At 39.5% G+C, this 14484-nt stretch overlaps 1 protein-coding gene across 3 annotated transcripts in view; it reads right to left on the reverse strand.

Annotated features, from left to right (window-relative positions):
- Positions 1 to 8624: 8624 nt before the first annotated feature.
- The window catches only part of CSNK1D (casein kinase 1 delta), a 60548-nt gene continuing 54688 nt past the window's right edge, over positions 8625 to 14484 (reverse strand). For 2 of the 3 annotated variants that reach the window (XM_075014986.1, XM_075014984.1), the window contains 2 exons: positions 12647 to 12711; positions 8625 to 10757 (listed from right to left, as the gene is read on the reverse strand). In XM_075014986.1, coding sequence (XP_074871087.1) covers positions 12679 to 12711 — 33 coding nt within the window. In that variant the 3' untranslated portion in view covers positions 8625 to 10757; positions 12647 to 12678. The remainder of the gene's footprint in view (positions 10758 to 12646; positions 12712 to 14484) is intronic. The other variant, XM_075014985.1, reaches the window with a different exon arrangement.

Raw genomic sequence — 14484 nt, forward strand, 5'->3', positions numbered from 1 at the left:
CGCTCTATGTGAGGGAGCAGTATGATTGCTCAGAGCTCCAGTATGAGGAAGGAGAAAATCCAGTTGAGTGTCTTTGGGTTAAGCTTAGAGGTGGAAGTAACAGAGGTGATGTTGTAGTTGGTGTCTGTTACAGGCTGCCAGATCAGGGAGAGGAGATAGCTAAGGCTTTCTTCAGACAGCTTAAGTGAAGCTTCCAAATCACAGGCCCTGGTTCTCATGGGAGACTTTAATCATCCAGCAACAAAGGGTCCTGTGGCACTTTATAGACTAACAGAAAAGTTTTGAGCATGAGCTTTTGTGAGCACAGATTCACTTCATCAGATGCTGGTCTTGGAAATCTGTAGGGCCAGGTATAAATAAGCCAGAGCAAGGGTGGGGATAACAAAGTTAGCTCAGTCAGCAAGGGTGAGGCTTACTACCAGCAGTTGATCTGGAGGTGTGAACACCAAGGGAGGGGAAGCTGCTTCTGTATTTAGCCAGCCATTCACAGTCTCTGTTTACAGATCCAGACTAACACGGCTACCCCTCCGATACTTTTATCACCCAGACATTTGTTGGAAGACCAATACATCAGCACACAGACAACCTAGGAAGTTTTTGGAGACTACTGGGGCTAACTTCTTGGTACAAGTGCTGAAGGAACCGACTAGGGGCCGTGCGCAACTGGACCTGTTGCTCACAAACAGGGAGGAACTAGTAGAAGAAATAGAAGTGGGAGGGAACCTGGGCTGCAGCGACCATGAGATCGTAGATTTCAGGATCCGGACGAAAGGAAGAAAGGTGAGCAGTAACATACAGACCCTTGATTTCAGAAGAGCAGACTTTGACTCCCTAAGAGACCAGATGAGCAGGATCCCTTGGGAAACGAAGATGAAGGGGAAAAGAGTTGAAGAGAAATGGAAGTATTTTAAAGAAGTCTTACTGAAGGCACAGGAACAAACAATCCCGCTGCGTAGTAAGAAATGCAAACTTGGTAGGCAAACAGCTTGGCTTAACAGGGAAATCCTTAGTCAGCTTAAATTCAAAAAGGATGCATACAAGAAATGGAAATGAGGACAGTTGACTAAGGAGGAGTATAAACATATGGCTGGAGAATGCCAGGCAGTAATCAGGAAAGCAAAAGCACAATTGGAACTGCAGCTGGCAAGGGATGTGCAGAGTAACAAGAAGGGTTTCTACAGGCATGTGAACAATAAACGGGTTATCAGAGAAGTGTGGGGCCATTACTGGATGAAGGAGGTAACCTAGTGACAGATGATGCAGGGGTTTTTGCCTCAGTCTTCACGGACGAAGTCAACTTCCCCATGACGGTCCTAGATCATGCGGTATGGGCAGGTGGAGGGCAGCCATCTGTGGGGAAGGAACAAATTCTGAGCTATCTAGAAAAACTAGATGTGCACAAGTCCATGGGTCTGGATTTAATGCACCCCAGGGTACTGAGGGAATTGGCAGAGGTCATTGCTGAACCTTTGGCCGTTATCCTTGAAGACTCTTGGAGATCGGGGGACACACCGGCTGACTGGAAGAAGGCAAACGTAGCGCCCATCTTTAAAAAAGGAAAGAAGGACAATCCAGGGAACTATAGACCCATCAGCTTTACCTCAATCCCTGGGAAAATAATGGAGGGCATCCTCAAGGAATCCATTTTGAAGCACTTGGAAGAGGGGAAAGTGATCAAAAGTAGCCAACATGGATTCTCCAGGGGCAAGTCCTACCTCACCAATCTGATCAGCTTCTATGACGAGGAAACAAGCTCTGTGGACATGAGGAAGTCAGTGGATGTGATATACCTTGACTTCAGCAAGGCTTTTGATATGGTTTCCCACAATATTCTTGTCCATAAGTTAAGGAAATATGGATTGGATCCTTGGACTATAAGATGGATAGAAAGTTGGCTTGATGGTCTGGCCCAATGGGTAGTGGTCAATGGCTCAATATCCGGATGGCGGTTTGTTTCAAGCGGAGTACTGCAAAGCTCGGTTCTGGGGCCAGTGTTATTCAACAGCTTTATTAATAAGCTGGATGAGGGACTGGGTTGCAAGTTTGCAGATGACACAAAACTAGGGGGAGAGGTAGATACGTTGGAGGGTAGAGAGAGAATCCAGAGGGACCTGGATAAACTGGAGGACTGGGCCAAAAGAAATCTGATGTGGTTCAATAAGGAGAAGTGTAGAGTCCTGCACCTGGGGCAGAAGAATCCCAAACATTGTTACAGGCTGGGGACCGACTGGCTCAGCAGCAGTATGATGGAAAGGGATCTAGGGGTTATGGTGGATGAAAGGCTGGATATGAATAAACAATGTGCCCTTGTAGCCAAGAAAGCTAAACGGCATACTGGGGTGCATTAGGAGGAGCACTTCGAGCAGATCTAGGGAAGTAGTTAGTCCTCGTTATTCAGCACTGGTGAGGCCACATCTGGAATATTGTGTCCAGTTTTGGGCCCCCCAGTATAAAAAGGATGTGGATTTGCTAGAGCAGGTTCAGCGAAGGGCAACAAAAATGATTAAGGGTCTGGAGCACAAGACCTATGAGGATAGGCTGAGGGATTTGGGCTTGTTTAGTTTACAGAAGAGAAGACTCAGAGGTGATTTAATAGCAGCCGTCAACTTCCTGAAGGGGAGCTCTAAAAAGGAGGGGGGAGAAACTGTTCTCAGTGGTGTCAAATGGCAGAACAAGGAGTAATGGTCAGAAGTTGAAGAGGGAAAGGTATAGGTTAGATAGTAGGAAAAACTTCTTCACCAGGTGGATGGTGAAGCATTGGAATGCGTTGCCTAGAGAGGTGGTGGATTCTCCATCCCTAGAGGTTTTTAAGTCCTGGCTGGGATGACTTAGTAGGGGTTGATCCTGCTTGAAGCAGGGGGCTGGACTAGATGACCTCCTGACGTCCCTTCCAGCCCTATGATTCTGTGAGCTTCCACAGCAGTAGATAGGTAGCCTCAAGGGAATAATTTATTCACTCCCCTCCCAAACAACATAGCTTATGCCAACATAAGCTGTAGTGTGGACACAGACAAAGTGTTTCTAAGGTACGTGAAAACAACATTAACATTTAAAACCTTTCATAATGCCGCATGCATAGAAGGAACAAAGAAGTGTGCATGTAATTTAACACTTACAAGTCCTACTTTGAGTACTTCAGTGTATTTTTAGGCATTAGCATCTGCTAGAAGTTGAAGTATTTTAATGGTCTCTTAATACAAGGCTGTGACATGGATACAGAGCAAGTGCTTATTTAGTATCATACAGTGACTGTAATCCAGTGAAAATTTGTTCCTACATTATAAAAATAGAAACTGAAGTTTTACTGCTTAATTTAATAATACTGTTTCCTAGCTCAAGTCTTGAGCCTTAATATCAATTTCTGTGTCAGTAAATTCTAGAAATTAGTGTTTGTTCTAAGATTAGGTTCTTGCTAGATTATACATCCCTCAAATTATGTTAAAGATATAGTTTAAAAAACTCACATTTTTATTACATTGTGTAGTTCACCATATGGCTGAGTAGTTAAAATTATATGGCTGCCAATAGTTTTTGTTTCTTCCAGAAAGCATAGTGTCAAATGAGAAGTGAGTGAGAAGCCAACATTAGTGCAGATAGTAGAGAAAATATCTGCTATAAAGCAAAGGACAGTAAAGCATGGTGCTAAGTTAATGCTTTGGTTCCAGGTCAAAATTATGAATTCTTTGAATCCCAACTAAAGTTAAAAAATGAGTAAACTTGTGAAAAAAACTGTTAGAATTACCTTATTTTTACAAGCAAAATTACTGTACAGGAGCAGTGGCATAACAAGGGAAAAAGAGCAATCTAGTTTTGTTTAAAATATTTAAAGTGATACATAGCAAATAAGTGTTAATAATGAGATACATACAACTCTCTATTTCATTTTCAGTCAGGAAGCGATTGTGATGCCCACCAGTTTGATATTTTCAAACCATTAGAACCAACCAGTATCGGAAAGGTTATCTGAGATGTAAATTTTACATTAAGCTCCCCCGCAACAGGGCTGCTGAATGTAAAATGCATAGCTTGGAGTGACTGCGTGCTGTATCTTCTGGCACTGATGAAACCAGAAAACTGGAATTCTTCTACCTTTTTGTCAGCCTACAAACCTGCAATAACATCCATAGGATTTTTTGTTTTAAATGGGGGCTGACTGTGTACTTCTTGCCCCACGCCAATTTAAAATTCATTGTTATATGTGAGCCCACATGCATAAATGTAATTATATAAAAGTGTTGTCATATTAAAATATAGAAGTAAAGTTTAATGAGATGAGTCCAAGCCTCCTGCAAACACTACAGCCACACACAAAAAGGAGGACTAAGGTCCTGCTTACACTACTTCTCTTCAATGCCATCATAATAAAAATCACCTCAAGGAAAAGTATTGTTTACATTGCTGCACTTTGGTGAATTTGAATTTCACACCGAGGCATGGAATTGATAGGAAAGCTGGGCACCTGCCCCTTCCACCAACATGCTCTTCAACAGCTGGACTCTGCTTCTGTGCAATGAGCCCCAGCCCCAGGTGGATTCTCCCAACAGGCAATGGGAAGGTGAGCAAGGGAAGTCCACTAGGAGTTCTCAGCTCCCCACACTGCTCCTCTTAGGTTGGTGAGAATGTGCTTGGTGATGATGTGCACCACCAAGCAAGGAGCCTAGCGTGAGCACCAGCCATCATGGTAATTAATGTGGTTGCTGTAAGTGTATACATAGCTGAAGTATTTAGCACGTCCAAGGCTACGTCTACACGAGCCCCAAACTTCGAACTGGCCATGCAAATGGCCATTTCGAAGTCTACTAATGAAGCACTGAAATGCATATTCAGCGCTTCATTAGCATGCGGGCGGCCGCGGCACTTCGAAATTGACGCGCCTCACTGCCGCACGTCTCGTCCCCACGGGACTCCTTTTTGAAAGGACCCCCGTGGGGACGAGACGTGCGGCAGTGAGGCGTGTCAATTTCTAAGTGCCGCAGCCGCCCGCATGCTAATGAAGCGCTGAATATGCATTTCAGTGCTTCGTTAGTAAACTTTGAAATGGCCATTTGTGTGGCCATTTCGAAGTTTGGGGCTCGTGTAGACACGCCCCAAGTGTTTTAAAAAAAAAAAAAAAAAAAAGGGAAATTCATATTTGTGGTTGTATTTCTCAAACAATCCTCCCACTCACCATAAAATCTACCATTAGAGTGACAGTCTTGAAAAACCTAGAAAATCCATAACAAAATTTTATTATTTTAAGTGAGCTCTAATATTAGACTGCTTTATTAAATTATGGTTCTATCATTGTACAGCCTTAATTGCATTAACAATAATATTTCTAAGCTCTTAACTGACCAAATCCACATTAAGTACAAACACCATCCAGTCACTGCTGAAATCCTGCCATGCTCTCCTCAAAGGAAGCATAGAGGAACTTACACCATCTGCTTCAATGCCACATACAGCCAGTTCTGCATGTCTCCAACTACAAGGCTCATAAAGGCTAGATGAGACTATGATAGATATTGCAGTGCCATGTAGTATCTCTGTTGACCACTGTATTACATTTATGAATGATTTATATAAGCTTGTTCTACTCCATGGTTACCAAAGGAGAGCACTCAGAGAAACATAAAGAAATGACAAAGGGCTAATCTATAGTCACGGGAAGACTGACTGCACGAAAATCAATCTTCCCAAGTTTGATTGTGCTGCATCTGTTATGACATAGCAAAACTGACCTCTCTGGGCTCAGCCATCAACCCTCTACTCTACGCTATTTCATTAAGTAAGGGACGTTGACACAAGACTTCCAAGCCCCGGACTACCCTAGGGAAGAAAGCTGATTCAGATACATCAATTCCAGCTGTGCTAATTGTGTACCTGAAATCCACATTCTTCCCTAGTGTAAATCTACCCTAAGGCATCTCACTGAGACTAAACATTTCTAGCGCAATAGCAACCACTTGAGAGGTTCGAATATACTGGATCAAACTGTCTTTTCCAGCGATACAAATAAAGAAAAGGGCTTTTGGTACGGAGTTTAACCTGACAATGGGCCTTAAGAACAAACGTGCTTGCTCAGAGTGAGCTAGCCAGGGATGGGCGATAGCTGGAATCCTGAAACCAGACTAGGTACTTCTGAGGTGGACTGCAGAAAAGAGAATACAGTGCCGTTCCCCTGAAACTGTGACATATGCTATTGAAGTAGTACTTACATGAAAAGAGAAAAATAGAGAGTGGATTAAAAAAACCCTACACTATTAACTGGCAATGTGTTAAAATTGTAAAACCAATGGTCAGCGGTGTACATTTGCTATTTTCTAAGAAAATGGCATATCACTTGATAAAGAGTTAAACTGAGTTCCTTATTTAAGAAGTGCAACTCTAATTTCAGATTTCTGCAAATTTTTATTTTTTGTATTTAAAAAATTAACACTCTAGAAAGGTGTAACAAACTACTGATAGGTGCCTATAGCCTCATATTTGCCTGTGTATGTGTTTCCCCTTTCTCTTGCTTTTGGATGGTTGGGGGTAAAAATGTCACAATTTGAATTGCAGTATAACAACTTAAAAAAGAAAGAGCCTTGCCCTATGTGAACCTAGGACTAAACAACTAAATTTGGTCATAGTTTCTGTGTACATGGTGCCCAAATCAACGTTCATTTTAAAAAAGTCAAAGGAGAGTGTTCGAATTAAGTATAACATTCATGGCAACAAGACTGGCTTTTTTTTTTTTTTTAAAATAATGCAATTCAGATATGAAAGTGCAAAGTACATTTTACCCTTCATGCTTTTGCAGAATATAATTTTAATAATTTTAAAAATCACACATTTGACCTGAAGACTCTTGTAAATAAGTAGAATTTTGAAGATCAAATGCCAGAAAAACAGTCCTTCATAATAAACATGCAGTACAGCAACTCACAAACATCCTATTAGGAGTTTGCAGACTCAGGTTCTGTTCTCCACACAACTGGAAGTCTGCTGTCATGACCTCTGACAAGCCACTTAATCCCTCTGCGCCTCATTTCCTGATCTATAAAATGGGGAAAATACTTTTCTACCTCACAGAAGTGTTGCAAAGATTAAAGATGCACTTGCAGTCTACTGGCCAAAAGTTCTATATAAGAGCTGCCTCTTTTTACAGCCTCCATGTTTTCAACTATTGCTCCAATGACTCACAGGAATAGTTTTCCCAAGCTTAGTATCAATAAAGAAAATCGAGTACTGAAGACTTGCAAAAAGCTGCTCTTAAGACTGTAAGCTAAAGCAAGCTATTTTAGGGTGAACAGATACTTTACTATCACGGAAAAGAAAATATTAATTTCAATAAGGAGTACTACACAGTTAGGTCCTTAGTTTCTCATGGACTACCTGCAGTTAGTGGTTTCAGCTACTCTACTGGATCAGGCACTAAGTGTTATATACTGTGGGGTATAGGTCCTTAGCTGGCATCAGATAACGTAGCCTTGTAAGCGTACAAAACCACAAAGCTGAATCATGGGTCTTCAGTTAACTCCTGCAGTAGAAGACTAGATTGGGGCAGAAGTCCCCTCCCCCAGAGCTCTCAGAGGCAGTCATGACACTTTGGGGATCATTATTCACTTTTACGATATAGATTCCCCTGGGCCAGGGGTCAGCATACAAAACAACAAGAAGGGCTGTTTTGTTTTTTTTTAAATTTGGTAAAAATTCAATAATTCAAGAGGCAGAACACATGTGAATATGAGATGGTCCTTAAAAAAAGTCAAACCATACTTTTTGTAACCCCCATTTTAAGAAAAGCACACACACAATGATTTCTAATGTGATACATGTTTACTGCAGGTCAGTCACACGCTTTTTGTGTGTTCTATTTCCTCACAATTTGTGTGTGTTTGTACTGCTATCTTCTGGACTTTCACTCCATAACACATTTTAATTATGACAATTTTACTTCACATTTCAGTTTTCTTTCTTAAAATGAGTTTTGCCCTTCACAGTAAGAATGCCGCAAGTTTCCTTTTCCTTTTCAAACTCAAGACTTTATTAGCAACATGATCAAAACATAGCTACAGCATCACATCCCTCAATGCACTGCACATATTAAAGGGGGAGCTATCCAATGTTTCAAGATCATATATCATTTGCTATTTAGATGTGAGTTGTTCATTGTTGGGGTTTTTAGATGTTCACTGTTCCATCAGAAATAATCAGGAGTGAGTTTGTTTTTTTTAAACTTTGCAATTATAGTGTTGGGAGCCACAAAGAAGTGCTTAAAGAGCTGCATGTGGTTCCAGAGCCACAGATTGCAGACCCCTGCCCTAGGAATACCAATACAATTTTTCTGGACAGTGCATGGAAGACGGCTATCACACTGTCCTGGCCGCTCCCTGCTTTTAAGAAAGATATCCTTGTAGGCAGTAGTTTTCAATGTTCAGTATTTGGGGAGAAACCACTGTGACTGTGAATATTCCCTATAGCAGACTGAAGGCCTTTTGTGTTCTCCCCACAGTGTATGGTTGGGTCAAAATCCAGGCCAGAGTACTCCTGGAGTAGATGCTAGGATCTTCTGGCTAGCCTTTCAATAGTACTTTGATTTCTGCAGGTTTTTATAGAAATTTGAGAATCCATTAACAAGAAATAAATTTCACAAAAAAAGAGAAGTCGTTCTGAATTTATTATTTACACAATTGGTAAAGTACACAAATACAGTAGTAGTACAAATGAGGCGTGTTCTGAGATATCTGTTACCAATGCACAGACTTATACAGACATTCTAACTGTAATTTTTGCAGGTGATGGGATATAACTATTATGAAAGGGCAAGAAGAGCCCACAACCACGTACAATTATGGAAATTTGCATCAGTCAGCTTTTAAGTGCAGTACAGGAATGTAAGGTTCTGGATATAGAGGATGGAAATAAAGGCTGCCTTTAAGTCTCTCTAATATTATATTATTAACCGTACATATTTACAAAGAAAGGACAGTGAAATGCAGAATTATACAAATGGTAGTGCACATGCCTTAAGAACTGAAATCTCCAGTAACTGAGTAAGGGAGTCTGTTACACAAAATTATCCAAGCACCAAGCTTTTAAACATTTCCATTGCACTCTCCCCAAGCACAGGTTCCCCCTCCCCCTTGAGATCTTAAGTAAGCACTAGTGATCAGTATTCTGAAATATCTCAAGAAAAGTAAATTACTTATTTAGTCTGTAGATTTTTGGATAGAAAAGGAATTTGCAAAACTTTGGAATAATAAAAACTATTCCTAACAAAGTTTGAGGCACAAGGAAACCATTAATAGACTTGTTTTTAGCCTGTGCTTTCAAATAGGATGGAATCTTTCAAAATAACACTTCTATCTTCAAGAGGGAAATTCACATCACTTTGCTTGAATAATTTAGTAAGTAATAATTCTACTCTTCTAGTTACTGCAAGGATTAAAATATATAGCATTACGTTGTGAAAATTTAGAAACAATGTAAAGATCCTTCCACATTCCTTAATAGGGACATCTGTCAAGACCACTTGTTATTTTGGACATTCTAGGGTGCATATGAACAAGTCATTTAGCTGCAGATAATTAATAGCAATTCCAGAAATATACAATTTACATTATATTAAGAATGTAGTTCATGCCTGAAAAAAATCACCAGTTTCGAGGATTTCACAGCAGAAATACTTCGTTTATAATTCCTTTTCGAGTCTTGGCAATACATGGTAAACGAGAATCACTTGTTTTTACAAATATGGATGCTGAAGCAAATGTAGCACAAATTCACTCAGGCTGCAATAAGCAGTAATTCTTTGTCCATTTGCGACCGTCTTCAAACCAGCCCAGTTCACAATGTAGAAAACCAGATCTTATCAACAAAAACATGTTTTACACACAATCCTCCCCAAATGAAGGAGAATGACATGCAAAGCTTACGACCGCTAAACGCCAACAAATTCTTCTTAAATATCAGAGCCCATTCTCTCTATTTTTCACATTCTTTAAGACTAAGTTATCTACTAACATCACCATCTTGAAAGGGCCCAGACACTTCTATCCAATCTCTTTTGCTTTCTCTGACAGTACTAGGAAGTGTAAAATGTGGAAGAAGTGAAGTAATAAAACTAGAATGCATATTTAAAAACTTTCACAACTCCCCCACCCCAAATGGGACCATACAAAAAAGTAAACAGTTAAAATAAAATCAGATAGTTTTAATTCATTTATATATATTTTCCCTGCCAGACTAAATTTTACAAGAAATTTCACGTCAGTGTCTTTAATTCAGGATTGTTCATAACTGACATTTTTAAATCAGACAAAAGCAAGACAAAATTCTTTACACAGAATTAAGCCAATAATCTTAGCAAAATGATATAAAATTTTCTTAAACCAAGCAGGTAAAAGATTTATAGTTACAGTAGAATGATAAAAATGGGTAAAGTCTGCCGCCTGTGGAGGAAGAACTGAAATGGCTATTCAAAAACAGGCGGTCAACTCTGTAAACCATTTCTTCCTTTTCCAGCCCTGTTACTACAGAGTTCGCTTAAGGTCATTGGGTTTATGGCAAGAGCCTCTTTTTAACAGAGTCTGTCCATGTTCCTGCAAGTATCTCTTTGTAAGTGGCATGGAGAGCTCCAGTTGTAAGGTTTCTGCTCTCATCTGGGGTATTTTTGCTAGTAAAGCCATTGGTAACACAGGCAATCAGCCATGCATTATCTGCCGTCTATCACAAAGTTATTTTCATCGTTGCACAGCAGACTGGAGAACATTGGTAGTCACATGAGCAGGAATCTATCAGAGCCAAATAACAAGATAACATCAGCACTAGTCATTTTAACTACCAGGTAGGTGGCGTTACCAAAACTACTTCAGTCACTGGTTGCTAAACATCTGGGCATAAAAACACTGGTAAAAGAAAACATGTTATTTCTAGAATCTACAATCCAATGGACTACACAAGCTATTTCACACCTACCTGTATAGCCAAATCACGTTATCTGCATTTTCCTTTTGTATAAAGGTTATGCACCTCTTAAGCAAGAAGAGTCTGAAGAACAAATAAACCAGAGCAAAAACATGCATGCAAAACCAACAAAACCAGATTAAATTGCTGAGCTGTCAACTGATAAGAAATTCAAGTCTGAAGAAACTCACTGCAGTCAAAATTAAGTTTAGAAAATAGAGCCCTTCTAGCTTTTTATTGGTGATGCCTTACTAAACACATTTCACAATACCATTTACTTAACTTGAGTTTATCTTAAATAGCATACAGCTCACAAAGTTAAAGGCATCACATATTGGTACACTTAATTTTGGAAGTTACAAATGTCAAAGTAGCAGAATCACTCTAAGAATAAGAAACAGAGTTTTAAGTATCTGCTATATTTTTGGCACATAAAAGGTCAAGGACAACAGACAAGATCTTGATCCAACTGGGTCCTGCAGCCTTAACTCATGCAAGAGTCCCATTTATTTCAATAGGTGCTCATATGAGTAAAGTCTGATGATTGGGACTCAAAAGCTGTAAACTCATTTGCAACCAGTTCTGAATATTACAACTTTTTAAGAGAGAAGCATCTTCTGGAGTCAGGCAAGTACATAGAACAGCTGAAGAAAATAAAAAAGGAAAAGAGTAGACTGCTACACCAACTGCAGATATACTATTAGTACAAGATGGAGCTGGACAGACAAAGAAAAGCAGCAGGAAGAACTACAGAATTTACAAGAAATAGAAAAATACGACTGCCTGTTTAATATGAAGCAAAGAGGAAGGTTTAAATTATTTTAGAAAGTCAGTATCCTTCAACAGCGAGGTGCAGCTTTTGATCCACAAATGTTTCTATTGATAAACCATAATTGGTTAAAATATTTGCGGCACACAAAGGCAAAAATAATTGCACTGCCCCTGGGCAAAGACTTTGAATATCCAGGCTCAAGTCTGCTTATACTAAAGGTTCTCATGTTTCAGCTACACTAAAAAGAGACGTTGCTATGGCAACTCAAAGGTGATGGAAGAGAATTTGAAAAACGAAAAATGAAGGCTGCTTTAATACTGCACTAGCGCCAAGACAGAGCTTTACCTGAGTTAGTTAATTTTGTCCTCCATGAAAAGCCTTCAGAACAAGTAATCTGTTTTTATAAAATTGTAAAAGGTCAACCTAGTTTACAATGGATGTCTGAGATTGTGAGCATAATTACAGAATTACTAGTGGTTCTACCATAGAGTTAGAATGCTTTACTTAGAGAGGTGGTGGAATTTCCATCCCTAGAAGTTTCTAAGTCCCAGCTTGACAAAGTCCTGCCAGGGATGATTTAGTTAGGGTTGATCCTACTTCAGGCAGGGAACTGAACTAGATGACCTCCTGAGGTCCCTTCCAGCTCTAGGATTCCATGATTCTAGAGCTGCTGATATGCTTGTTAGGAATACCTGAATAGCCATAGGGGCTTCTCAAATCACCAATTTAAGAACAGTAATAAATACTTCAATTCTTGAAAGGATGTTTATTTTTACTGTCAGAAGGAATCTTAATGCCAACTACATGACATCTGAGCATAGGGCACAGACACAAACTGTACCACTGTAAGAATTAATGTGAGAAGGCAGAAGCAAATCTGATGTTTCCACAGGATTTAATACCACCCCATCCAAAAAGACTTGGGTCTAACAAGAAGGGACTCACCCAGTGCTGCCTTCCAACGAGGAGACGAGCAGCTACTTGCCGTGATGTTCGAAGGGAATGCTATTCTGAGGTGGGGGGAAAAGACAGCAATTTGTAACAGTTCTACTACCTAAATATATATAAAATTGATGACAAATTCCAACCTAATTTTGCAGTTTAGGTATACTTTTAAAGGACCTGAATTTCAGATCTCCACAAGACTTGTTTCCATACTAATAAATATTTTAAAAGAAAACAAAAAACAAAAACAAAACATCTCCTCAAAGAAAGCTTAAATTAGGGTTTGAGGAGCTATGTAGAAACTAATCCCTAAAAGGATTAACATGTGAATAAAGTTTCTCTCATTAGGAAGTAGAGAGTGAACTGCATTTTGGACAAGTATTTTTCTTCGAGCCTGTGTTTTATTCCAATAAAATGATAACAACATGCAGATTATTCATTGCCAGTCCTGGCCACTGATTTAAAAACATTTTCCTTTGTCAGACAGACATATTCCACTATTAATTTGCTCTTTGGGACCAACTATTGAGGGAATGCCTAATCTACAATTAACAGATAGGAGTTGTGCAAGGTGCTGTGCATTCTGCCTCCATCAAATCACTTAAGGATGTGCTTATCTTTAAGAATGAGAGAGATCCTACTGAAATATTCTTTCAGAATTGAGCTCTGTGTGAAGAGAAACAAAGGTCACTCATCTATTATTGGAGTTCAAGACAACCTCTGCACAGTTACTCTGCTGGGATGTGCCCAATGGTGCAGTTTAAACTGGAACTTTTGGTAGCAGTGCTCACGGGAGGACATCTACTGCACTCTCTTTCCATCACTCCTCTGAATTTTCAAAGGGAGTATAGTTATGAAAGGTGGTATGACATACTGACTGCCTCATCTACTTGCACCATCTTTCTCAGAACCAAATTTCATAGACTGATTTTGAAGTCAGAACAAACAATTAGATCATCTAGTCTGACAACTTGTTTCACAGTCCATAACATTTCTTCCAATTATCCATTAATTTGTATTTCTCTAGAGCATATCCGCTAGAAAAGAACCCAATCTTGGGATTGCAACACATTAAAAGATAGGAAAAAGCTGCCATGTTATTTTGTCATCTGTTCCAGTAGTTAATAATCCGCAGTGTGAAAACACTGCGCCATATTCCCCATTTGAATTTGTCTGGCTAACTTCCAGTCACTGGCTTTTTTCATGCCTTTCTCTAATAGATTGAAGAGTCCTTTAGTAGTAATATTTTTCCCCATGAAAGACTTTAGTAATCTCTGAGCTTTTTGGTAAAATAAACAGATTGAGCTCCATAGCTCCCAATGTATAGTTTCCAGTCCTCAAATTGTTTGAGGTTTTATCTGCATCCTCTTCAACTTTCAATATCCTTTTTGAAATGTGAACACCAAAATGGGACAAAATATTCCTGTATAACACCCATCAATGCTATATGCACAGCTGAACACACTTGCCTATTCCTAATTCCTATTCCTCTATTTATAAATCTAGAGGGCTACATGAGATCTTTTTTCTCCACAGCACACTTCGAGCTCATACTGAACAGTGTGTCCACTATAACCATTAAATCCTTTTTCAGAATCATTGCATTCCAGGATACAGAGCCCCATTCTATAGATATGAACCGCATTCTTTCTGCCCAAATGTGAGCCAAATGCAGTGGCATATTCTGTTGGAATCTGTCCATTTTACCACTCAACCTAGATAGATACATATGAGTACCCTACCCTCACTTTATTATTCTTCCAATATTTGCTCTATCTGCAATTTTTCTAATAGAATGCTTTAAAATACCTGAAATAGTTTTTAGTAGTTTACAAATC

This window comes from Carettochelys insculpta, chromosome 20 (genome assembly GCF_033958435.1).
Source record: "Carettochelys insculpta isolate YL-2023 chromosome 20, ASM3395843v1, whole genome shotgun sequence".
Taxonomy (NCBI): Eukaryota; Metazoa; Chordata; order Testudines; family Carettochelyidae; genus Carettochelys; species Carettochelys insculpta.